The sequence below is a fragment of the Mus pahari genome, chromosome 17 (assembly GCF_900095145.1).
Source record: "Mus pahari chromosome 17, PAHARI_EIJ_v1.1, whole genome shotgun sequence".
In the NCBI taxonomy this organism is placed as follows: Eukaryota; Metazoa; Chordata; class Mammalia; order Rodentia; family Muridae; genus Mus; species Mus pahari.
In genome coordinates, this window is record NC_034606.1 from 3204315 (window position 1) to 3231831 (window position 27517).

Here is a 27517-nt window from a genome sequence, read left to right on the forward strand (position 1 = left end):
TAAGCTTGGTACAAGCTCTGCATTGTTTTGATTTCATGGTTCAAAAAGATATACATGTTAAAAATTGAGGTTATGTAACGTTAAATTTACTAAAGCCTGAGTGTGTCTTTGGTAGGTGAATACTTTTTCAGTGTAGTTAATAATCACATTCATGTTTACCTATTTCCTGTATTTTTCTATATAATCCAAGGTGACTAGAGAAGACATTATGGGAAATGATAGAGGAAAATCCTCAAATGATGAGGCTCATAAAACCCAGTCTCTCCCAAAGGCACCGAGAATCAAAGGTCACTAACTTGTCTTAGTGACAGGTGACTGTAATACTTCTGTCCTAATGGGACTGTCTTCTGCCATTGTCAGTCCCTTAGTTACCTTTTACCTTCTTCTAAAATGGCAAAAACTACACTCGAGATATGGAACAGTACCAAGCATTTCTACTTCAGAGTTGTGTGAAAACTGCCAACCCTCGCTCCAGTGTCTAAGTATCCGAATGGTTCCCAATGGGCTGCACTGAGCTTGATATCCACATTGCATATGAAGAAATGAAATTTAAGCTCAGTTATGAAGAGAAATGTTACAAAGAGGATCATATACTAAGTAACCTGTCAAGTTCCATCCCTTAGTGGTTTCAATAAAATGTCACTAACCACTTATTCCTAAACCTCAATTTTCCTTAAGAATGCCATAGAACAGTGTTAGTATCATAGGATTATAAATTAAGTCAAATTTCTATCTAAATACACAGGTATGTGCATCAAGCAGTGTTTTGTGACAAGAACACAAAACAGGCCTTTTTCTTATGTTACTATCTTGTACTAACGTACTTTAAAGCCTTCAATTCATAATTTGGTAATTAATATCAACATGAAACACAATGCTTTGCTAGACATACAAAATGTATTTGCATTACGATTATGAAACCTGGCTTTTGCTGGTAACTTAAGCTTAACAGTCGCACATGGTTCAACCAGCTCCCAACAAGGTTCTTACTCGGCAGCATTCATAGGCCTAAATTTCAGTCTGGACAGCAACTTTCAAGTCTGCTGTCTGGTGCGAGTGGTTATTATTTGTCTCTCTCAGTGCATCGCCAAAACACAAATCCACCGTAGGCTTCCCCCCACTTCTGCTGGTACCATGCTCATCTGCAGCATGGCTGGGCTGTGGGACATCTGAACAGGAAGCAGCTTTGGAAAGCAGAGCGCTGCTGCACTGGTGTGGCGAGTTCTCCAGCCGGTCATTTTCTACCTCAGGAAGGGTGTTCACAGCTGTGAAGCGGATGTGGCAGTCACTGGAGCCGTGACTACAGGATGTTCTCATGCTTTCTAAGTCTGAGCAGCTAAATTCAGAAAAATGGCTGGAGTGGGAATCCGCTACAGATGGCATGCTGTCACTGAGGGATGGCGCCTCAAACTCACTTGAGTTCGTGCTTTGTTGCTCTAACAACTGTGCATCCATGTCCTCTCTGGTCTCATTGATCTTCATATTACCCTTTTTCCTCAGTTTACCACTTTTTGACTTTTTTCCTCCTGTTGCTTCCTTGGACCACTTGGTAGCACTGGATTTACCTTCGGGCAAGCCACTGGACGACCCGCCTGTGTGGCCTCGGGTAGCACCACTGTCATCCACACTGCTGCTTCCACTGTTGTGTCGGAACTTGAATGGCTTTGATTCAATATCCACTTGCACTTCCATACTGTTCCCTTCTCTGAAATGAGAGTAACAGAAATAAAGCTGTCTGGCTTCACTTTTATTTCTGTTGGGAAGAAAACAAAGGCAGAGAGGCTTTTCCATGAGAATTCTGAAGCCTATACAGAAAAGTGGTTGGAGCATTTTAATGCAGAGTACATCCTACTAACAAAACCACACATAAGAGGACTGTCCTTGTTGTGTTTGAGACAGGGTGTAACTAGCTATGCAACCCTGGCTGACCTAGAACTTAAGAGAGCTGTCTACCTCCACCTCCTGACTGCTGGGATTAAAGGTGTACATCTCTATGAACACTGCAAGAGGATCATCTTAATACTCCTTTTAAAACACACACACACACACACACACACACACACACACACACACACACACACACACACACACAGACGAATGAGTGAGTAGGTGCCAGCAGAGGCCAGGAGAGAATCTGAATATGGGTATATGGACAGATTTTATATATATATATATATATATATATATATATATATATATATATATATATGTGTGTGTGTGTGTGTGTGTGTGTGTGTGTGTGTGTGTGTGTGTGTGTATGTGTGTGTGTATGTGTGTGTGTGTAATATGGCTCTACCTGTTGGGTAGCCTGGCACACAAAAGCTAGAGTATCAGCGATAGAAACAAGGCAGGCCTATTTTCTACAATCTCTCCAAGTTTTATCTAAATCTAACCACTGTTAATGCATGTTATTAACAGTTTTCTAAAGTCTCTACTTTTTTTCTTTCTTTCTTTCTTTTTTTTTTTCAAAATTTTGCTCAAGAGGCCAGGCTGTGGGTTAATTACACTCAGGGTCTCAGGTCTGGTAGGTCTAATGCTTCAAATTTAAAAATAGCAGTAGGTACATTTACTGTTTTTCTGTTGTGGGCACAGCCATCAGCATTTCCTACCTCAGAATATTTTTCATCATTCAGCAGCCCAAGCCCTCTCTACACCACAGGTCTCTCCTCGCCACAGGCCGGTTCCCCCTCTCCTCCCTGCTCTTCACAACCACACATTTATTTTTTCCCTTAATGGAGTTCCTCCTCTGAACATCTCACTGTTTTCTCAGAGACTGTGTCCACTGATAGGGATAATTCCTTTTAATTTAATTTTTAAAAAACTGTCTGATCTTACAGGAAGAAGCACGCTTCCTTACCTGTCCAGAGGGGTGTAGGAGTTCAGAATGGATCCTGCCATTGCTTTGGTGCTGGCGTTATCACTGACTGTTCCCAAGCTCACTGTGCCAGATTCTCCACTGAGACTACACCGTTCTTTCTGTACGTCTGCTTGTACTTCCAACCTTAAAGGGAAAGGTTATATAAACCCTCCATCATTTATAGCTTAGCAATCATAATACATATCTTTATATAAGTCAGGTAAAAGCTTTAGTAATGAAGTGTTAGACACTGCAATTCTTTAGTTCTCATTTGTTTGATGAAACAGATAATAATGTGGTATACTGAACAACATCTGTCCAAGAGAGTCAAGAGAACATAACCAAAAGGAGAAAATCAAACAAAAAAACGTCTTAAAGATCTCCTTTATTTTCACTAGGATATAGTCCTTTGTCATGTTTCAATATACAATACAAAGTCAGAATATACTGACCAATAAACATAAAAAAATCAGCAAGTAATTTAAAAAATTATTATCCTCTATTAGCTGCATATGGTAGCAAGCATCTTTAATCCTATCCCCTTAGGAGACAAAGGCAGGCTGGTCATTTGAGTTTGAGGGCAGCCTGGCCTATATGTTGAGTTTCAGGGTAGCCAGAGCTATATAGTGAGACTTCATCTCAAATAATAATGAAAAATAAATCCTATACTGAAACGGTTCTAATAAACAACTTCAGCCCACATCTGATTGTGTAATCAGAGGTAACAATATATACCACTACAATTAATTTCTGTCCAACTATAAACTCCCCAAACTAAGATAAGTATGAGTGATTTATCTTTTAATTCATCTATCTTCCTTCACATAAAAAAGCTAAAACAGAAATGGTGAATCAGAAAAACAAACAAAACAAGGTAAGACAAATATGTTAATTTTTCCTCGTATCTCTACGGGTATGAGTGAAACTTAGTGAGAGATGGTCATTGTCACTTTAGGGTGCTGGCCGACTGACTGCTCCAGGCTGGTGTCAGGATCTGGGACACCCTGACTCCACCAGTTCCCCTGGCCTCAGATCAAGTTTCCCTCCCTCCCTCCCTCCTTCCCTTCCTCCCTCAGACAGTCTGTCTGTCCCACAGAAGCAGTGACCAGGCAAGTCATGGCCTTCCCTTCACTCAACACAGCTCCAGCAATTAGGTGAGCTTTAACGGGGCAAGGTTATTCCTCAGGACTTAGTTTTTATTCTACCAGTATCAAGTACAGTAAAAAAAGAAAATCTTATCAACTTTCCCCAAATTTTATTTTTTAACTTTAGGATAATTATCATGCTTTGTATTTAAATTGTTCATATAATTAATATCTGGACTTTAACAAAACAAACAGTTCTTACTTACCTGTTGAAACAGTTGACCATGGCACTTCCCGACAGACTGCCAGTGATACTAGCTCCAGCTAATGCCATGGTGCTGGCTGTCTCACTCAGGTTGTCTCTAATGGTTCCTATTCGATCCATGTGGCTTCCACTTGCACTCAAACTGCCAGTCAGGCCACCGACACTTCCCTCTCCTATGCTAGGNTTGTGCCTTGCTTCTGCTACTGATGTTGTATCTGAATGTAAAACAATTCAAGAAATGAAATAGGAGTGACCCCTCCATCATGTTCCTGGCTTTCAACTCCTACATCATCTCAGACTACCAAGGACAAACTACATCCATGCTTAGGCATAAAGAGAACTAGAACAGGGTGTGCAGCTCAATTTGAGACTGGCCTTAAATTGAAGATGTCATTTTCTTATTTTGTTGGCTAATTCCAGAAGTTGTAGGAATTTTAAATGAACTATTTAACAGGCCTCCCTGGCCAGCACAGGGTTCCAATGAGAGATCCTATTTTCTAGATCAGTAAAGATGGGGAAAGAAGTTGATTTCATAGTTTACAGTTCTAATTGTCTATAACTATTGTAGGACGTGTTAGCATAATGTTGTAATTTTATAGTACTATTCACATGCTTTGTACTGAGGAATTTACTTATTTATGCCAGTATTTGGTTCCTATTACACATCCAATCATAGTATAACAAAGCTATCAGAACCACTGGAGGTAAGATAGTGAGGAGAGATGGCGGCACACACTTGTAAGCCCTGCACACAGCTTTTAGTATATGACCATGAAGCCCTCTTATAAGGTCACATTGGTAAGGCAGGGAAGAAGTAAAGTTATCCGAGAGAAGAGTATTCCAGGCAGAGGCAACCTCAAGTTTAAAAGCCTAGAAACAGGAGTGTGACTGTCATCTTCGAGGAGAGGTGGGGTAAAGACAGGATGGGAAGGGGTGTGTGCAGAAAGTCAGTCAGGCTAGGATTCGGACCTTAACAAGGTCGTCAGACACTCTGCTCTCTATGTAGACGATTGTGAGATTTCAAGAGAAGGTAATCAAAAGTAAAGTGACAGGGTTCTGAGGAGCTGGCTGAAACACTTATAGAGACGCACATAAAGTACAAAAGGGCATCATTCTTAAGACCAACATGTATGACAAGAACTGCTGGGTGTAGAGAAAGCACTGTTTAAAGCAAGCTGATCACTGACCCTCCACTGGCAGTATGTAAAGCCTTCGCTTCTTCGTACTTCTGCCCATGAGAGTCCTGATTTGTATTTCTTTGACTAATCCAGACACTGGTTTGAACCTTCCCAAGGGCACTCTCAGTAAGAGTTAAGCACCAGAACCACCTCTCACACACTCGCCTGCTTTGGGTAGTCCCTTTCATAGCTGTGCTTCTGGAGGAAAACTACAAGCTGTCCGTCAGGTATGACCTTCAATCCCGTCACATGGGAAGAAGAGTCAGCCTGTTGTGTACCCAAGTTCCAGGCCAGCCAAGACTTTACAGTGAGACCCTGTCTCAGAGTGAAAGAGGAAAGAGAGGAGGAGAGAAGAGGGAGAAGAGGGAGAGTGAGCCTAGTAAAGGGAGATGGTATAATGAAGATGAGTCCTTTCCTGTCTGAGGACTCACCTATGGCTGTGTTAGTCCCACCGACGTTTATGTCGTTCTCATCATCAAACTCAATCCTCACTCCTTTCCCATTGCCCGCAGAGACTCCACAACCCCCGCTTCGGCAGAGGGAAATTGGGACCACACCATAGACATAAGCTAGCATGATGGGAACACCAATGCCTAGAAGGGAGTAAAATCAAGTCATTAGAAACCAAAAATAAACCCCAGTAATATGATGTCTATTTCAGGAGAAGGTTTACAGAGCTCTGAAGATCTGGCTAGAACACAGTAAATACCAGACTCCCAGTAGCCTTTGGGTATCCATGAGGGACGGAAGATTCTGTGAACTTTTTAAGTACAAGCTCTTCAACTCAACTGGAGGAGAAGGGCTACTCCATCAGTTATCCTAACAGTTCTTGGGGATCAAACCTAGGGCCTTCTGTGTATGTCTGAGGGAAGCGCTGTAACCCTGAACTAAAGCCCCAGCTTTAAAACTACGTTCTCGAGTCTACAGTACTTTTAATGAAGTTACTTGAGAAATCTTCTGTAGGTTCTACTCAAACTGCCTCTTCATTTTAAAAGTAATACTCTTAGCAACAACATAGTAGTTAAAAATACCTTTCTGGTCACATTTCTAAGATTTAAAGCACGTTCTTACCAACAGTCACTGCAGCTACCACCGGAGACACGATTACAGACAGGGTGACACCGCCTGCTATGGCCAGATTCCGCTTATGTTTTGAAACATCTTTGCCTTCATAGCGATTATGAATCTTAAATTTAAATGGGAATGGAAGTTTAGAGAGAAAAAAATTATAAATTTAATTTAGATGAAACAGTTTTACCGGTATAAGAAAGCTGAAGTAATTTCTCACACAATCTCAATCAAATGCTCTACTTTGATAATAAGGTAAACCATATTATCAAAATTGCTCCTTATTAAGGACCTGCTTACAGAAGAAGGCAGTGGCTCAGGAGATCTTATTTTGAGTCAGAAGTTAAACGTCATTCTTGTGTACAATGCTGCTTTAGAACTGGCCCAGGCCATGAGGTTCCATCTCATAAAAACAGTACTAGAGCTCCACAGGTTTCTCTCTAAAGAAGACTCCCTGAATCTGCCCCCAGGAGAGGTCTCTGCAATTGTTTTTACTCCTAAGAAAAGGCTGAGTCTAAACAGGAGCTGTATGAATTAAATATCACTAAAATACAACTTTTCTCCAGATACCTTTTTATGATAGAAAATATTAACAAAATTATTATCAAAACCCTATCTATTTACAGTTCAAATAAATAGACAAGGAAAAGTAATGGTTACCAAAGGAGTTAAATCTACCTAGCATCATTGTACAATCCACATTAGTAAATAGAATTATTGCCATAAAAATGGCTTGTGAGTTATTAAATGAAACTGGGAAATACTTCAGTAGCTTTGTTCTTGGGCCTGTAAGAGCCAAACTAATGAAGGGTTTTTGCCATCTGTTTCGAGACACCCTGTGAACAGCCTCCGAGGCACACAGGTAATCTGTCTCTAAAGTGAAGTGCTCGGTCCTTCCGGCTATGTTTTCTTCTACAGCTCCCTTTCAGCCCGTTCCTGGGCATGCTCCTGCAGCAGGGCAAAGCTAAGCTACACAGATGCAGGGTACATCTATGAGGTCATGGGAAGGAAAGGAACATTCTGTCAGCTTTTGCTCTCCTCAAGCCCCCTTTCCTTCTTTTCTTCTTAAGACAGGACATTGCTCTCTATATATATTCCAGGCTGGCCTCAAAGTTGAGGTAATCCCCCTGCCTCAGCCTCCCATGTGCTGGGAGTATAGATGTACAATACAGCCTGTCACCTCTGGAGGCTTCTACTAGTTTCTTTCATTTTTAAAACTTCATTATATGTGTATGTGAGTATGTGACATACCTGCATGTATGTCTGTGTCCTATGTGTGTGCCCTTTGGCCAGAGAGGCCAGAAGAGGTCACTGGATCCTTTGGGACTAGAGTTACAGATACTTGTAGGCTGCCCACAGGTACTGACAACTCTTCTGGAAGAGCAGCCATGTCTTAATCACTGAGCCATCTCCTAAGACCTCACCCTCTAGCTTCTAACACCTAACCTCATGTAGCTCAAGATTTCCTCAACTCAATATGTAGCCAACGATGACCTTGAACTCCTGATTTTCCTGCTTCTACCTCCTAAATGCTGGGATGATATGCATGCCTAGCTTGTTTGTTATTCTTGGCACATCTTCTACTTTTTGTTGTAACTAAAAGCTGTTTTCTGGAACTTTCTGGACTTACTAGGTTTTCCTGAGCTGATACAATTCCAAATTTCACAGAACATCCTTCAAAGGAAACAGTAATACATCAACCTGCCCTTTAGGTGCATGTATAAACAACAACAGGCGCTTCACAGTTTTTGTGATGCAGGGTCTTGGACTACAGACTAGGCTGGCCCATGATCCTGGTTTAGCCCCCCAAGTACTGGAGTTACAGGCTGATTGTCACTCTAAAAATTGTTTGTCAGCATGTTCAGTCTATCTCTTTCCCTTCTACTTCTAAGTACCTAAGTAAATAGTTTTGCTTTCAATAAAAACCTTTTTGGTAAACTACATGAAAGGTTATTAACATAGGCTCCTGTGCTGCTTAGTGTTCTGTCAACTTGACATAAGTTAGAATCATTTGGGAAGAGGGACCCTTAACAGAGAAAATGCCCATACAAAACTGGGCAGTGGTGGCACACACCTTTAATCTCAGCACTCCAGAGGCAGAGATGGTTGATCTCTGAGGACAAGGCCAGCCTGGTCTACAAAGCAAGTTCCAGGACAGCCAGGGCTTCAGAGAAACCCTGTCTGAAAAAACAACAACAAAAAACCAAACAAAGGAAGGAAGGAAGGAAGGAAGGGAGGAAGGAAGGAAGGAAGGAAGGAAGGAAGGAAGGAAGGAAGGAAGGAAGGAAAATGCTCACACTAGATTAACCTATGGGCATGCCTGTGGGGCATTTTCTTGATTAATGCTTGATAGCCCAGCCTACAGTAGGTAGTTCCACCTCTGGGCAAGTGGTCCTGGGTCATAGAAGAACACAACCCAGAAAGCAGAGCTCTTCAAGGAATGAACCAACTTCCTTCCATGATCAACTGTGATCAGGAAGCTAAACCAAATAACCCTTCCACCACCAAGTTGCTTTTGGTCATTGTGTTTTATCACAGCAACAGTTATTTTGGAAATAATTTATTTTTCTTCTTTGTAGTGTTCCGAATCAAATCCAGGCCCTTGCACATGCTGTATGCTCTACCACCATGCTGTGGCCCTAACTTGCTGACTTTACAGGGTTATTTAAGAGCCTTCTGAAATAAACACTTAGATATATCTATGTTCCTCCTCACCAGTCACCAAAACTTTTTTTTTTCTTTTCTTTCTTTTTTTTTTTTTTTTTTCTATCTGGGATCTAACAGAGAACCTCCTAAAAGTTAGACAAAGTACTGTACTAACCAGCTATATGCCTTTCTATGAAAACTAATTAAAAAGTAATGTTGGCTTTCCTTTTTTTGGAGGGGGGGGTGTATTTTCAGGGCTAGAAGGATGGCCCAGAAGTTAACAGCATATGCTGCTCTTCCAGAGAACCAAGTTTGAGTACCCGCACTACAAGCAGCTCCTAACTGTCTGTAACTCCCATTCTGGGGGATCTCATGCTGTCTTCTGGCTTCTGCAAGCACCAGAAACGCAGGCAAAACCCTCACATCAATGAAGTAAATGTAGCTGTCTTACAGTAGAAGATCATTCTTATCCTACGTTTAGTAGCACTATGTATAAACAGAACTAAAGGACACAATGGGAAAGTCTGATTCAACCCAAGTATTTCCTAACAACAGTGGCTGTGCTGGCTAGTCATGTCAGCACAAGCTCATCTGAGAGGAGCAAACTGCAACTGAGAAGAGGCCTCCATAAGATCCATCTGGCTCTAAGGCAATTCCTCAATCAGTGACTGGTGGGGCCCAGTGATGGTGGGTGGTGCTGTATCTGGGCTGGTGGTCCTGGGTTCTATAAGAAAATAGGCTGAACAAGCCTTGGGGTGCAAGTTAGTAAGCAGCACCCCACCATGGCCTCTGCCTCAGCTCCTCCTCCAGGTTCCTAACCTGTTTGAGTTCCTATTCTTGCGTCTTTCAGTGATAGACTACAAGGTGAAAGTATAAGCCCAGTAAATCTTTCCCTCCTTTTTTTTTTTTCTTTTTTTGTCATGGTGTTTTATTGCAGCAACAGACACCCAAGGTAAGACGCAGCCATCTGGCAATAGCATAGATAAGTACCTTCTCCAGGACTGGGTGCCCAACGGCTAGATTGAAACTTATGAGGGACTTCATATACAGATTTACTTGGACTCAAATCCCTGTTCCATCCCTTTCTATGTAACTAAAGATCAATTATATAACCTTTTCTAAACCTCACTATTGTTCAGAGGGTAAGAGTATTTGCTGTCAAGCCTGATGATCTGAGCGTGACCCCTGAACAGCATAGCGGAAGCAGAAAACCAACTCTAGCAAGTTGTCCTCTAACCTCTACTCAGGGGCTCACACACATACCATAAACAGGTAAATGTAAACTTTACTATTTCAACACATAGATCGAAGCTAAAATACCTAGGGTGCTGCATTAGGATTAATCATTGGCTGAGTGTGGTGAAACATACCTTTCCTTTGGGAAGCAGAGGCAGGCTGATCTCTGAGTTCCGGAACAGCCAGGACCACACAGTGACTACACAGTGACACCCACCCTCCCGTAAAGTTTGGACTTTTCAACTGTTAATTTCCCTATGAAATGGTTTTCTTTGTTCTTATTAGTCTAGGATCACATAATTTCTTGACATTTACTTAATTTAACTGAGATGGCAACAGACTTCTTAGTACTTCATAAATTATTTCATTAGCTTTTTAAAAAAAAGGTTACTTAGCGAATGACACATATCAACATTTATAGGACAGCGGTAGGGATCAGCAAATGGACTTCTAGCAAAGACTGTTATAACTTGTAAACTCTATTTATTAACAGCAGCAATATAATGGAGGTAGAAAAGCTTTGAAGAGTAAAGAATTAAAGAACTCGTTAATTATTTTTTGCTTGAGGGCATGCATTCCTTAGCTATTAATTTCTATCTTAAAGATCTCACAGAATTAACTCCTTAGCTATTAATTTCTATCTTAAAGATCTCACAGAATTAACTTTACAAAGATTGAGAACAATGTCAATTATCCTTCAAAACTTCATACCAGACATTCAATCTATAGCACAGAGATTGTAACAATTGTAAATGAAGGTTGTTTTTAATACATGCATATTAGCTTGCAAAGCACTCGAGTTCACTGCATAAAGTAGGGTCTCCTGTTAGTTTACTTATTTGTTTATTTTTGAGACATATGGGTGGCTTCAAGCTTCCTATATCCTGAAGATGGCTCTGAACTTCTGACCCTTCTGCTCCCACTTCCTGGGTGCTAGAATTACAAGTATGGGCCCCCATACCCAGTTTATGTGGTGCCAGAGAACAAATCCAGGACTTTACCATGAAAAATTCTGCCAATAGAATTATATCCCCAGCCCAAAACATTTATAGTAAAGAATTTTAAACCAAATTCTATGTTAAAGAACAAAGCAAAGAGCCTTTGTTACTACGAAGACACACAGTTAGCTGGGCAATGGTGGCGCACGCCTTTAATCCCAGCACTTGGGAGGCAGAGGCAGGCGGATTTCTGAGTTCAAGGCCAGCCTGGTCTACAGAGTGAGTTCCATGACAGCCAGGGCTACACAGAGAAACCCTGTCTTGGAAAAAAAAATTAAAAAAAAAGAAGACAGAATTTAGAGTAAGCTGCGGCAGTAAGAGGCGCTTACCTTGCGGCCCACGTACACAGGAATGCCGATGATCATGGCGGGAATGGCAATGCCGGCTATGAGAGCAATCCCTACGGGAGCACCAACAAGGGTTCCCAGCTGCCACAGGATTTTCTTCTTTCGGCTCCAGGGTTTCTTCCCCCAAAAAGTACAACCTGATGGACTGAGAGGGGAATTATACAATAGCTGTTAGGAACTAGCAGGACAAATGCACTACAAATCATCAAAGCACACAACAACTGCAGGAAGGACTGACTCTCACACTTCATTACCCCTTCCTTTTAAAGGTTAGAGAAAGATCCACTAAAGTTACAAGAACAGGATATTGCTAATTATGATTTTAAATTTACCCCTAGTTCTCCATGACTTTCAAAACCTTAGTTTCTAAAGAGTGTACTGATACACTCATAAATTCACCTTGGGACAGGCTATGGTGGCCTTTGCTTTAATCCTGGCATTTGGGAGGCAGAGGCAAGTAGATCTCTGAGAGTTTAAGGCCATCCTGGTCTACAGAGTGAGTTCTAGGGTAGCTACACAGAGAAGCCCTGCCTCACAAATCAACTTAATTAATTAATTAATCAACCAATCTTGGGGGCCTAAATGAGACAACTTATTTATAAGAAAATTAAGAGCTGGATTAATTGCACAGAATAGCAAATATTAGCACTAAAGTTCAACAATAACAGTGGGAACCTTTATTTTCTATTTTTTAAAAATGGAGTGTTTTGTTTTAAAGATGTATTTATTTATTATATGTAAGTACACAGTAGCTATCTCAGACACTCCAGAAGAGGGCGTCAGATCTCATTACGAGATGGTTGTGAGCCACCATGTGGTTGCTGGAATTTGAACTCAGGACCTTTGGAAGAGCAGTCGGGTGCTCTTACCTGCTGAGCCATCTCACCAGCCCTATTTTCTATTTTTATTAATTCTAAGTTATTTAAGTATAATTTGTTAACTTTTTCTCTTAATATATATAGGTGTTTGGCTGGCACAATTTAAGTGCAGTGCCCTGGAGGCCAGAGGAGGGTGTCGGATCCTCCGAACTGGAGTTGTGGATGGCTGTGAGCCACCGTGTGGGTGCTGGGAGTCAAACTCGGTCCTTTGGAAGAACAGCTGGTGCTCTTTCTTTTAAAGATTTATTTATTTTTTTGTATATGAGTACACTGTAGTTGTGAGCCTTCATGTGGTTGTTGGAAATTGAATTTAGGACCTCTGCTCACTCTGGTCAGCCCCGCTTGTTTATTACTATAAATAAGTTCATTGTAGCTGTCTTCAGATGCACCAGAAGACAGACCTCATTATGGGTGATTGTGAGCCACCATGTGGTTGCTGGCATTTGAACACAGGACCTTTGGAAGAGCGGTCGGTGCTCTTACCCGCTGAGCCATCTTGCCAGCCCAATTTGCTAACTTTTAAGCTTATATAAGTAAGAATAAAATCCATCTCTTTATGTAGCTTATAAATCTTAGGAATAAAATTACTTAGGTTAATATTGTTTTCCAAACAAAAACTCTGATATACAGTGTAAAGTCTATTTATACATAAATAGTTCTCTCCACAAGCTTACCTTAGATAATGTAAATCGGAGATTTCTTTCATACACAGCCAACAAAACTCACAACCACAGACAGCACATGTCATATGATTGCAACTCCCATCATTCATCTTTATTATATAAGCAGCACATCGTGGACATGGCTTTATATCATCAGCTATAAGGAACAAAGACACAAGAAAATATAAAGTGTATAGAAATGATTTCCAGTACATTAGCAGTCATAACACTACCCAACAAATCTTTGCAATTACAGTTCATTAAGTGGCAATTTTAGACTGTTGGTTTTAGTATGGAAAAAATATTCTTTGTATTAAATTTTCAGGTTGTAAACATTTTTTCCAACATTGTAGCAATGACAACAAAGATTGAAGACAAAGGGGAGACAGAACTGCCTGCTGCTCTCTCAGTGAAGAGGCCACTTTGTTAGGAAGTGGCCACTTCATAGTCACCTAAGGCACTGCACACAAATGCTGTGGGAACTCCCTTTTCTCTTGCAGTTACAACAACCAAGAACACTATAAATCAGAGAACAGCTTCAGCATGAATGCAACCATTCTTGTCCTTATGACTACCAGAGAGTGGTCTCTGACCATTCTGTTCAAGTGTCATGAGTGGAGTATACTATTAACGTGCTACAAAATACACAACAGTGCCAAGTTAAATCAATAAAGGATAAGAGCTATACTACCATTTCAAATTCTAGCTGTTCTTTAAGTAGCAACCTGTAGTTATCTAATGGCTTCCATTACCCAACTATATTCTCTATCTTAAATGCAGTTCAGAAAATGTATTTATAATGCCAACCACTAGGTTTAAGTATTTGTTCCATGCCATTATTTCTTTTAAAGAATTATTTATTTTATTACATGAGTACACTGTAGCTGTCTTCAGACACACACACCAGAAGATCCCATCATATCCCATTACAGATGGTTGTGAGCCACCATGTGGTTGCTGGGAATTGAACTCAGGACCTTTACAAGAGCAGTAATCACAGAGCCATCTCTTCATCCCATGCTATTACTTTTTAAACATTAAGTTAATATTCTCTTTTCCTTTCTACAAGTTTTATGCTTAATTTTTAACTGCTTTATCAGAGTTCAAGTTTTCTTAGTGGTTCTTGTAAAGCTGTTTATAACTTAAAAATTAGTAAGGTTCAAATTAGTATTTTAATAATTCAAGCTATTTTGAGCAAACCAATGGCTTTAAGTAGCCAAAGACAAAGATAAATGATTAATTCCTAGAATATAAAAAGCATTTATATGATTTAAATGACTCCAAGAATATAACATTTGCATTACAAATTTTAAACACAGGATAAGAAAAAGAAGCTGATTTTACACCTAAGACAACATATATTTCAAAAAGAGATGCTATTCCTATCTGCTTAAGAAGCAGCAAACACAAAATGTAAACTTATTAAACATTATGACATTATTTTTGGATTTTTTGAGGGTGGAGGTAACTACCTCATAGTGAGCTTTGTGTGTAACAATGTTGTGTCACAACATCAGAAAGCCGAACACAAACCTGCCTGAACCAAATCCCTGGTTTACCTGGCATGATACCACTAGTTTTACTTAGCTATAAAAGAACTTTGGTAACTTTAACAGATAACCAAATTCAAGCCAAATCGACACACCTTTGCAGATTTTGCTAGTTCCGACAGCCAAGAATTCCAGTGTAACATGGTTATACATGCTCTCCCATGGTGACTATTTGGAGGAAGCCCAGTATTTGCTTAGATAACTAATTTGCAATGTTCATTTTTTAAAATATCAAAAACCATTTCGGTGTTCCTTGTTAATTAATGATGGTTCACACGAGCTCAAATCTCTAGCAGATTTCTGTGGTATTTCCATATCTAACAGGTAAGAATGTGTATGAGCTAGAAATGTTGCAGCCCCACAGACATAAGCATTGTTAGTGTCTTCATTCTAAGTTGGGACAAATGCCTCGCTCAGGTCCCACAGAGGGAAAGGAGACTGGAGTTTACCCCGTTACACTCCATGTCTGTGTGTCCTGTGAACAAACATACCTCCCCAGTCAGAGGAGAGGAATACTGTTATTTCCCAGGGATCACCCGGTGGCTACTGCTAAGTCTCCAGGAACAGATCTCCCCTAAAGTCTTTCTGGATCCCTATGCATAATTATTATAATTATTGCTAATTCCTTTGCATTCGGCCTCAAACCTTTAGGAGAGGAAATGCAAACAAGCCAGTAGGCAAATAAGAAGGAAAACTCAAGTATATTATATAAAATATTAAACCCATAGTAAAGCTTAAGAGACTTGTTCTCAAGCAGGATAAAGTATATGACAATCTCAATATATTACTGGTTGGTACGAATATGTATTACTGGTTGGTAGGAATACATTATTTTTGTTTTCTTTTTACAACTTTTTATAGTTTTGAAATTTTTCTGTTGCTACTATCAAGACAAAATGTTTCCTAGGGATTAAAATTCCAATGAACAAAGAAAATTCTGCTAACATATAATAGTTCCTGTTTTATATTTGACTATTTATAGAACAATAAGTTTGGGTTTATTGGCTTTTTTTCTTTTGAGATTTATGAGATGCACATTTATGAACAGATCCTTAGGTAACTTAATTTCCTGCCCAAAGACACCTAGAAGTTCTGTGTGTCTTCCTAAGTAAGGTATGATTTTTATGCACTTACTCCTAGATTGAACACATAAAGTTTTATTTCACAAAATATTTAAATGAAACATATGGTTTCATACAAAGAGAAAACCTATAAGTTATTCAATCCAGGTAATACATTCCAAATTACTATTTAATTAAATGTATTTACGAGTTTTATATACCATGCATTTATGAATAACAGATACAGACTATACTCAGTGGCTTTTTTTTTATTGTCACTGACAGAAAAATCTTTCCAATCTTAGACCCACTTTCTGTGTTTATTAAACAATAATATATCAAGAGTAAGGTTTCTATAAGAGAAACATAAGATACCTTTTGTTACTGCTGTTTTTCAAGACAGGGTTTCTCTGTGTAGCCTTGTTTATCCTGGAACTATCTCTGTAAACCAGGCTGGCCTTGAACTCACAGAGATATGCTTGCCTCTGCTTTCCAAGTGCTTTGTTTTCTCCAACCTGGTCATGGTGTTTCATCACAGCAACAGAAACCCTAACTAAGACAAGTTGGTACCAGAATAATGAGGGATTGCTGTGACAGCCCTAACCATGTTTTGGGAAGGACATTGGAAGGACATTAGAAGTTGGGGTTAGATGAGCCACTGAATGCTAAGAGCTCAGTTGAGAAGTCTTTAGGAGCTTGGAGGATAAGAATGTTGAGAACAATGCAGAAGATGGAGGCCTGGCTTATGAAGCCTCAGAGGGAAGTTTAAAGATAGTGTCAGAGCCATTTGCCATTTTGAATTAAGATTCTGCCATTCTGGTCAGCTGGGGCTGTAGAGTTAGCTGCAATTAACAAGAGACTAGCACCACTGAAATAAAACCTTTGAATTACTGGGACAATTGATGTTGGTTACCTGGAGCTAAGAAATTAGCAGTGATTAAGAAGAGACCAGCATCGCTAAGGTGAAATCTTCTGGGAAGTGTTTCCTGAGAACACAGAGAAGCTGTGTTCCAAAAGAGGCCAAGTGGACCTCAAGTGCTAGCAACCAAGCTTGGCAGTGTAAGAGTCACCCAGGTAGTACTGGTTTTTGAAGGCATGAAGTGGTCATGAAGAGCAGCTGAGGCTTGGCACTGTAGGAGGGTAGGAGAGGCCATTATTGGTGAGGGTGCAGCCTCGGTGTCAGGTTGAAGACCCAGGACTAAAGAAGTCATGTAAAGAAGCTGAGGTTTGGCACCACGAGGAGAACCTATAATAGGGTATGGGTCAAAGTGCGGCCCAGTTGCAGCTGAAGACCCCAGCATTTTAGAGATGCCAGTACTGTGGGATGACCACCAAGAACAGCCCCAGCAGTGGGGTGGAGCCAGACAGACCCTAGAAGACAAGCTGTGTGTGCTGCAGAGGGTACAGACAGAAAAGTGACCCAAGCCCTTTGTAGTCCAGAAGATCATGAGTGGGATCCCAGACACTGGATGGCTAGAGTTTAGTTTGGTTTTGATTTGATTGTGACTATGCCCTGATTTTTCCCTCTTGAAGTAAGAAAGTATTTGTTTGTTTGTTTGTTTGTTTTCATTTTTTTCTTTTACTGGAGCCAACAATTGAAAGAGTTTGGATTTTAAAAGAAACTGTTTTAAAGGGACTGAAACTTTTTGTTTCTTCTCTCATATATTACATTCTAACTGTAGTTTTCCCTTCCTTTCCTCCTTGAAGTCTCTCCCTACATCTCTCTTCTCCCCCAGATTCACCCCAATGTTTCTGCTCAGAAAAAGACAGACTTCCTAGGGACATCAACTGGACACAGCATAACAAACTACGTAAGACTAGGCACAGACCATCACATCAAGGCTGGAAGAGACAACCTAGTGGGGAAGGGTCCCACGATGATCAAAAGCGTCAGAGGCAGCCCCCACTTCCACTGTTAGGAGTGCCACAGAATGCCAAGCTATTTACCTGTGGGAAGCGGGTGTGACTGGGCCCGGGATCCCTGTTTACCAAGAACCTGAGCCTGCGTGCTTGGGTGATCCTGTGCTGTCCGCCTGATGAGTCACTGGCCTATCACCACGCACCCTGGCTGAATTCTGATTGGATCCAGGAGGGGGGGGGGATTAGGTCAGAGGACTGATGAAAAACAAAAACAGGATGTGCCCCGGGGGGAGGAAGAAGAAGGCGGTTTGAGAAAACTGTTAGAGGAAAAAAAAAAAAAAAAAGAGGCTCCCCGGTGGAGGGAGGAAGCTAGGTTCCCGGTAGAGGGGCGAAGTTAGGCTCCTGGTGTAGGGACAGAGTTAGGAAAGTCTAGCTTCCAAAAGGGATAGAAAACCTAGAAAAAGGGGTAGAAGCATCAGAGGAAGTAAAGGAGGTTATGTCTCAACATAGTGATCAGCAGAAAAGAAAGGAGGCCAAAAGACAGGAGAGTACTGATGAGTTGTCAGTGCTCCTAAGGAACAGGAGAGATTTTGGAATTACAGCCGCCATTACAGCAGTGATTGGAGATGCTGTGGTGGATGGTATGCATGTGCAGGCAGGTGCAGGCTGACCAATGCCTGCTGATTCAAGCTATGATGGCTATAGAGTCAGGTAATTCGCCCCATGTTTGGCTCAGTATGATGGGTCATTAATTCATGACAGGTAAGACTCTCACATGTGTATACCAACCTAAGACAGGGTGGTGAAAATGAGTTCACCACACCAATGACGGGTAAGGATGTGACATGGTTGAGGGCAACCTAAGACAGATGCGATCCCGGAGCCATTTTAATTAAACAAAAAGGGGATATGTGGGAAGCAGGCATGACCGGGCCCGTGATCCCTGTTTACCAAGAACCTGAGCCTGCACACTTGGACAATCCTGTGCTGTCTGCCTGATGAGTCACTGGCCTATCACCACGCACCCTGGCTGAACTCTGATTGGATCCAGGAGAGGGGGGAGGGATTAGGTCAGAGGACTGATGAAAAACAAAAACAGGATGTGCCCCGGAGGGAGAAAGGGATTTGAGAAAGCTGTTGGAGAAAGCTGTTTGAGAAACCTTAGCGTTTGTGTCTTCCCTCCCCCCCTCCCCCGTCTCTGCCAATCGGAGTTTGGGGTTTGCGGCATTTACCCATAACATATATGTAGAGGACCTAGGTCAGACTCCTAAAGGATTCCTGATCTCTGTGAGTCCCCATGAGTCCCAGTCAGTTGATTCTGTGGTGTCCCTGACCCCTCTGGTTCCTCTGATCCCTCCTCCCCATCCTCCACAGAACTCCCAAGCTCCACTCAGTGTTTGCCTGTGGGACTCTGCATCTGCTCTTATCAGTTGCTGGGTGAAGTCTCTGGTCTCTCTGATGAGGATTATGCTTGGGCTCTGGTCCCAGAACACTCTGTGGGCAGGACAAACTGTAGATCAAAGGTTTTTTTAAAGATGGATTGGTGAGGAACTGAAATTTTAATGTGTCTGAATTTGTAAAGACTGTGAGACTTTTAAAGTTATTTATGTTTTTAATGTGCAATCTTGGGGCTAAATAAGTAAGGAAAGGTTGTAGCTTAATAGTGATATGTTTGTGTGTCAAGTTGACAAGTGGTCAATTGTACTGGCTGATTTTGTATGTCTACTTGATGCCAGCTAGAGTCATTACAGAGAAAAGAGCCTCAGGTGAGGAAATGCTTCCATGAGATCCAGCTCTAAGGCACTGTCTCAATTAGTGATCAATGGGGTAGGGCCCAGCCCACTGTGGGTGGGGCAATCCTTTGGCTGATAGTCTTGGCTTCTATAACAAAGTAGGCTGAGAAAGTCATAAGGAACAAGCCAATAAGCAGCACCCCTCCATGGCCTCTGCATCAGTTCCTTCCTCTAGGTTACTGTCTAAACTTCCGTTGGTAATGAACAGCAATGTGGAAGTATAAGCTGAATAAACCCTTTTCTTCCCTCATTTCCCCCATCTTCCCCCACCCCCAAATCACCAAGCAATCTCTATGTGTCAAATAGCTTATTATTTTTAAAATCAGCTAGGGACTAGGCAGAGGGCTCAGTGAGGAAAGCATTTTCTTCATATTCATGAAGATCAAAATTTGAATCCCCAGAAACCACACACAACCAGACAAAGAAGCAAAGAAGTACACACACATCTGCAATCCCAGTGCTTCTATGGTGAAATGGAAGGCAGGGACAGGGGAAGCCCAGGGTAGCTCTACTGACATACACAACGGAAAAAAAAATAAGGCACCCTGTTTAAGACAAGCAAAAGGTGAGGACCTACACCCACATTATCCTCTGATCTCCACTTTTACAGCCCCCCCCCCCAAGAGTATATAAATACAGACATAATACCTGCTGCTCCAGATTCCTGGCTGTAACTAATAGATGAAGAACGTATAGTTCTTAAGCGTAAACTCTGGGCTCTTTCCTGTCGAGCAGCATCACAGGTCTGGTTTGGATGCCAGATCTGTTTACAGTGGTAGCAAAACTTTGTTCCACAGCCTTTTCGCCCACAAGTTAATTTTGGACAGCTGGCACATCCAAATGCTATCACAGCGTATCTTGAAAAAAAAGGAAAATGATTTAAAATGCATCACAAAACAAAAGCAACTCAGTAAAAATTGAAAAAAGAATCCAATTAAAACGCTCAGAGAGCACTTTTCATATATGCATTAACAAACATCATAAACAACAGTCTAGCCAACATGAAATAAGGAAAAGGACAGTTTATAAATCAAAGGATATAAATAACTTTTAAAAAGTCTAAATTCTTTACTTTTGAATTTTGGCCAGGTGTGGGTGGGGTGCATTAATTCCAGCACTCAGAGGCAGAGGCTCACAGATCTTTGTGAGTTCAAAGCCAGGACTATATGAGAAGACCCTGTCTCAAACAAACTAAACAATAACAATAACAATGTCACATAATAACTTCATGGGCTCCTACTGGAAATGAAATAGACTTGGGGTGGAGTTGAATAAGATGGCGAGTACATTTACGACTGGCCTTAACGTCTATTCTCTCAGCAAGTATTTTTAATATTTAAAATTTTAAACTTGAATTTGGGTACTGTTAAGATATTTGTCCCAGAGAAATTAAATTATCTTCACATTAACTATCATAGCAGATATATTCATAATAGCCCCAACTGAAAAGGACCCAGCTGTCCATCAACCAGCAAATGATTAGACTGTCATGCACAACTACTACACAAGAATCAAAACAAATGATTACATCGAGTTTTAAAAAAAAAGTCAATTTTAGAAAGTTACAAACTACATGCCTCTGTATGTGTTAACACTTGAAATGACAAGGCTTTAGAAATGGAAAGTGGATTAATGACTGCCAGGGTTTAAGGGAGAGAGTGGGAGGGAAGAAGACACTTAGAAACGACATTTTGCTTGATTTGTTTTGTTTTGTTTTGTTTTAAATTTGAAACAGGGTCTTACTAAATTACTACATCTGAACTTGTTATCAGTCAGGCAGACCATGAACATGTGATCCTGCCTCAGCTTCTTCAGTTAGGGGGTAGTGTTACAGCTGGCTGTAAGTAGCAGCGAAAAAGATTGTGATATCTTGACTGTGATGGTAGGCACACAACCTACACCTGACACAAAATTCTATGTAAATCCAGCCCACATTAGTTGCTAGTACACATAAAAAGGGAAGTCTGGGTAAAACCAAGAGACTGTTTCGTGTAGTGATCTGAATGGTACATGCTCCCCACCCCACACAGCACATGAGTGCTTAGCTGGAGGAAGCGTGTCACCCTAGGCACAGCATCTTACCATAGCAACAGAGAAGTAGATAATACACTGAATCTATGCCACCATCCTTCCACGGCAGAAGCCATGACCATACTGTGATACTCTTCTACAGCTTGTAAAATGGTAATGGGGGAGAGGAACAAACTGTGACACACGGGAGCAGCTCTATTCCTACAAGTGCATATACATTCAATTATACAAATGAACTGTCAAAATTTAGAGTTTTCTAGTTCTCATTGAAAGCAACATCAAATAAGCCTATCATTTAAGTTTTTTGTTTGTTTTTAAAATACCAAACACTTCCTGGAAAGTTAGGGGAGTTTTGATGGTCTTGTTACTAGCAACAAATTTTAAGTAATAATCATAACTAAGATTGTATCAAATTTCAAGACTATCTGCATAACTACAAGACTTGAAGAAGCAGGACATTCCTCCCTTTTTGATTTACTGCATAAGCATCCCATTCTTCAAAGTCAAAGTTTTCACCTTAAATTCTATTGTACTTCTGGGAGAGTTTGTTGAAATAGTATAGAATTAATGGCAATTTAAATAAAAAAGGGAATACAGAATTTCATTTCCCTGGATTTTAAGACAGCCAATGAAGGGCTGGAGAGATGACTCGGCAGTTAAGAGCACTTGCTGTTCTGACAGAGGAGCTAGGTAAGATTTTCAGCACCCACATCCATAAAGTAGTTCACAATGGTCTGTAACTCCAGGCACAGGAGATGTGATGCCCTCTTCTGGACTCCATAGGCACTACATGCATGGCATTACATACAACTGGTACACAGATTTACATGTAGGCAAAACACCCATACACATAAATATAATACTTAAAATTTCTTTTAAAAGAATAGCTAATTCACTGTAGTCTCGGGTGTGGTGGAAAGAATCTACATTTTATTTTCAACTCTAAAATATTTATTCAATTTTAATATATAATGTGGCAAGTGAGTAAATAATCCATATATGTTTTTTTGTTTTTTCTTTTATAACGACCTCTAATCTTCTCTGGTTTTGCTGTGGGTCCCTTAGATTTGACTGTCCCAGTTTGTGCTGGCCAGTTTCCGACATTTCATTAAATAACTTGTGTTCTGGGATTCCATGAAGAATACTAAGAAAACTCCATGATATATACAAGACTCATTTCTCTGTGTTTTATGGTGGCATTAGCTGTAATGATTCTTAGAAAGGTTCTTTTAGGATTTACAAATCATTGTACCAGTGAAAGTATTGTACAAGTTGGTCTATAGGCTCAAGTGATACGATCACATCTAAGCTGTTTGTTTAAACAGGATACAATCTCTTGCTCAAGTTATCTGAAAGTTACAGAAAATTATTGCTATTTTTCTAGACATAGAGTATAATTCATCATACATTCCAGAGTTTGCTTCCATCATTATACCTGGAAGTTCAGCTAGCCTTGGCCCAGTTTAAGAGTTATCTTCTTTTTACTTATATACATACAAACATAGATACATACATCCTTACTTTTATTTTTAAGGCAGGGACTTTTTTTTTTAAAATCTTGTTGTTAAATTCTTTATTATGTATAAATATAATTGATAGGCATTTAAATGGACTCTTTCTTTTGTGTTCAAACAATGCCTCAGTAAGCTTGTAATTTTTTGCATAGTATCTGTCTATCCTTGTAGACTTCTACTGGCTCACTTGATAAATATTTATCAGTCAATTAGCGGTAAAAATTACAGGATTATCAAATATACACATATGAGTGAAATTAAGCATATACACATGCAGGCTTGCAGATGTGTATTATTTATGAACTTTTATGAATTATTCATAAATTCTGATCATTTTCCCAATTTTTTATTAGATATTTTCTTCATTTACATTTCAAATGCTATCCCGAAAGTCCCCTATACCTTCCCCCCCCCCTGCTCCCCTACCCACCCACTCCCACTTCTTGGCCCTGGCATTCCCCTGTACTGGGGCATATAAAGTTTGCAAGACCAAGGGGCCTCTCTTCCCAATGATGGCCAANTAGGCCANCTTCTGCTATATATGCAGCCAGAGACACGAGCTCTAGGGGTACTGGTTAGTTCATATTGTTGTTCCACCTATAGGGTTGCAGACCCCTTCAGCTCCTTATGCAACCCTGGCTGGCTTTGAATCTATTATGTAGCTGAAGATGACCTTTTACTTCCTAAGTGCTAAAATTATAGGCATGCACCAACATACCCAGCTTATACAGTGCTAGAGACTAGACCCAGAACCTCATATATACTAAGCAAGTATTTTACCTACTGAACTACACAGTTAACCTCTTATATAGTATCTTTAATGTAAGATTTTGTTGTAATAGACACGCTTTAGTATCAGAAAACATAATTCAAATCTGATAGTAGATTGCACCTGAGTTTTATACAATTAATGAATCATGAACTATTAAGTTTTTTAATGCTTTATATTGCACAGTAACCATTGGTAGACAATTGTGTGTTCATGGATTTTCCCACAGAAAATACATAACTTTTTTCATTTAAAATTGGGGAATACAGACTATATACAATCTGAAAATTTATTCAACAAGTTCCTGAAAATTATTTTGATTCAGGCAATGAATTCTGAAACTATAATTTGATAAATTCACATCATAGCTTTCCCTAGTCCTATAATGAAATAATATAGAAATTCAGGGTTTTCATACTCTATTTATATAATGTATGGTATACTAATGGTATGTTAAATTTTACTATTCATGGCTTTTAATATTTAGTAGTCTTGTATGTGTTTGTATATGATAAGTGAAGGATATGCACGCACACACAGAACGTGGAGGCACATGCATGTGAAGTCGGGGCTGATACTAGCTGTTTTTGTTCAATAACTTTCCACTTAATTTAGCTAGACTGGCTGGCTGAAGAGCTTTGAGTATCCACTTGTTTCTGCCTGCCCCCTAGCGATGAGGTTACAGGTATGTCCAGCATGCCTAGCCTTTTTTATATGGATTCTAGGATACAGACTCAGATCCCCATGTTTGTTTGCATATCTGTAATTTTGTCAATCTCTTTTCCATCATTGCTGTTATAAAGGGCATACAGCTGGTTTCTCTTAGTTCTGACAACTGAAGATAATAAATGTATGACTTGTAGGCTGCTGTTACACAATAACCAAATACATATGCAAAATTATTTTATTCTAAATGCTGAGCAAATGACATGTCATTTAGAACTTGGGGTAAATGAATTATTTAACTCCTGTGTGTAGCAAATCTTGAGACCTGAAGATGTTCCCATATGGACATGAATACACAGGTCTGTGGTATAAAATACCTTTTTTGTTTGTTTGTTTTTGTTCTTTTTCGAGACAGGGTTTCTCTGTATAGCTCTGGCTGTCCTGGAACTCACTCTGTAGACCAGGCTGGCCTCTAACGCAGAAATCCGCCTGCCTCTGCCTCCTGAGTGCTGGGATTAAAGGTGTGTGCCACCACGCCTGGCTTAAATTGCCTTTCAAAGGGGTCATTTATTTATGACAACAAATAATCCTAACACAAACATTCTATAATTCGCCCAATAAAAACTGCCCATGGATGGAGAAATCCAATTTGCTTATAGCTTAATCTTGATCCCTACCATCTTAGTAGCTGTCTTCACAAAATGCAAGTGAAAATTTAATAGAGACAATATAAAAACAAATTAGAGTTTCTGACTTTTAATAGTTAATATGGTATATACCCAAAATGTTTGTTGAGTGGATAGGCTATTTGGTATTTTAAGACTGTTCTGTAGACTACAAGAAAATTCTTATTTTATCCCCAGAGAAAAACAAATTAAGATAAGCCAAACGATATGTTCTCACCCACAGTCTGGAGCTGGACACCACCTACAGTCAGGATCTGCAACAAGGCACTGCCGAAGCATAAATTCTTCGTATTTTTCCATTAAGACATCATCACTTAATATCAAGCGAATGTCATGNGGATNAAANCGTTCAGTGCATTCTGGACANCTGATGTTAACTCTACTTTCAGAGATTTCTATCCTTAGGTATTGTCGTAAGCAATCCACACAAGATCTATGGTGACATGTCATTATATCAGGAAATCTGTCTTGAGGATGCCGTAAAAGGCACAAAGGACATTCTATAAAGTCTCCAATTTGTTTGCTGATGGAAGTCAATCCATTGTCAGAAGAGGTATTTGTAGAGAAAATGGAGTTCTTATCAGCACACATTTCAGAATGTATCCTCTCATGACTTGAAATTCCTTCCACCCCACCATTGAGCTCCCTTGATTTTCGTTTGCTGTCCTTCTTCCTCCGAAAGAGAGAGCCTATTGAAATCCTTCTTTTTTTGGGTGCCTTTTTGACAGAAGGCAAGCTCACAGATGAAGCAGAAGATTGAAGATCTCTATCTGAGCCCATTTGCTGATGTAAACTCATGTCTAAAATGCTCATCAGAATTGAGTCAGAGTCAACGTTCATACACAGCCCTTCATTATACTTAAAAATAAGACTTATTTCTTGTTCTTGCATTCAGATTAAGTCATGATGTTAAAAAGATCCATTCTTCAGAGAATCTTGAAAGAAGTTCAAGAGAAGATTGTTGTCACAGATGTCCTAAAAAACAAAAACAATAATGTATTTTAATGTACATGTTTTTATAATCTTGCAGGTTCTCTGTGAAAAACTTAGCAAGTATGTTCTATAAACATTAGATTAAAAATAAAAGCCATTAGTCTACAAGAAAATATACAATGAATGCTGAAATAGCAATGAGGACATTCCTTAATCCTAATAAAAGATTTTCTACACTTGAGCTGAAACAATCATTATAAAAGTCTTCAGATAAACTTTGATCATCTAAGATAATCAAATCAATCAGCTATCACTGACTTAAATGAATCCTCAATGCTTTTAATTTGTTTTTAATTGGAAATAAAATGTACATGCAAACACAAAAAGCTTATATGATAATCTTGACGAAAGATTCTTCATGGAAGAAGGAAACGCCCTCCTTAAAGTTGTTCTCTGAAATCATGCATATACCATGTCATGTGAACATAGAAACACACAATAATAATCAAGTAATTTTTAAAAAATCAGTTACAGGAACTTCACATATCTAAATGTAAAGAAGCTTGTATGAGACCAAGGAGGGGAATATTTCAACAAGTTGATTTCTTAAACAGACCATCACAAATGCTAATCATAAAATAAAAGATGGCTAAATAACAGAATGCAAGTCAAGAGACTTTCTTATTAAGTGTTAAAGGCATGGGAGAACACACATGCCACAAACAGCTAATAAAAGAACGGTGTCCAGAACAGGCAGAGCACGTACAAGTGCATAAAAGTAGACAACCACAAAGAAAAATGGACAGAGGACATAACAAGCACTTCACTAAAGCATGTTTAAATGTACAACATCATGAATTGGCATTACAGTTACACAGCGAGGCCTCTACACACCTAGAAGGTATTTCAGAGGTGGGCAGGGATTTGGAGGGAGCACTCTCACAGAGTAGCAAGGAGTATGATGGAAAACTGCTTTGGAAACTGTTTAACAACATCCACCAAACTGGAGCACACGGACACCTAGCATTTTTACTCCTAAACAAGACCACACACGATAAACCATGAAACATGTTTAAAAAGATAAGCTTTCTTACTATACAAGTAGATGTTAGACAACAGTATCAATAAAAAAAAAGTACAATCTGAGAGGTACACAAAGACTCTAGCAGTAGTTTTGAGAATTACAAAAAACAAACAAACCCTCAAAAACAATCACAACTAAAAAATAAAAATTCAAATTCAAACATTAGATACCATTTGTACTGACTAGTTTTGTGTCAACTTGACACAACTGGAGTTATCACAGAGAAAGGAGCTTTAGTTGGGGAAATACCCCCATGAGATCCAGCTGTGGGGCATTTTCTCAATTAGTGATCAAGGGGGAGAGGCCCCTTGTGGGTGGGACCATCTCTGGGCTGGTAGTCTTGGATTCTA

General features: G+C 39.8%; 1 protein-coding gene across 1 annotated transcript in view; it reads right to left on the reverse strand.

Moving 5' to 3' along the window:
- Positions 1 to 27517, reverse strand: part of Rnf19a (ring finger protein 19A, RBR E3 ubiquitin protein ligase) — a 44066-nt gene continuing 16549 nt past the window's right edge. The window contains exons 2-10 of the mRNA XM_021216863.2: positions 25368 to 26125; positions 20133 to 20341; positions 13233 to 13377; positions 11663 to 11825; positions 6457 to 6571; positions 5817 to 5978; positions 4209 to 4422; positions 2858 to 3001; positions 1 to 1705 (exon numbers count right to left, since the gene is read on the reverse strand). Coding sequence (XP_021072522.1) covers positions 1009 to 1705; positions 2858 to 3001; positions 4209 to 4422; positions 5817 to 5978; positions 6457 to 6571; positions 11663 to 11825; positions 13233 to 13377; positions 20133 to 20341; positions 25368 to 26041 — 2523 coding nt within the window. The 5' untranslated portion in view covers positions 26042 to 26125 and the 3' untranslated portion in view covers positions 1 to 1008. The remainder of the gene's footprint in view (positions 1706 to 2857; positions 3002 to 4208; positions 4423 to 5816; positions 5979 to 6456; positions 6572 to 11662; positions 11826 to 13232; positions 13378 to 20132; positions 20342 to 25367; positions 26126 to 27517) is intronic.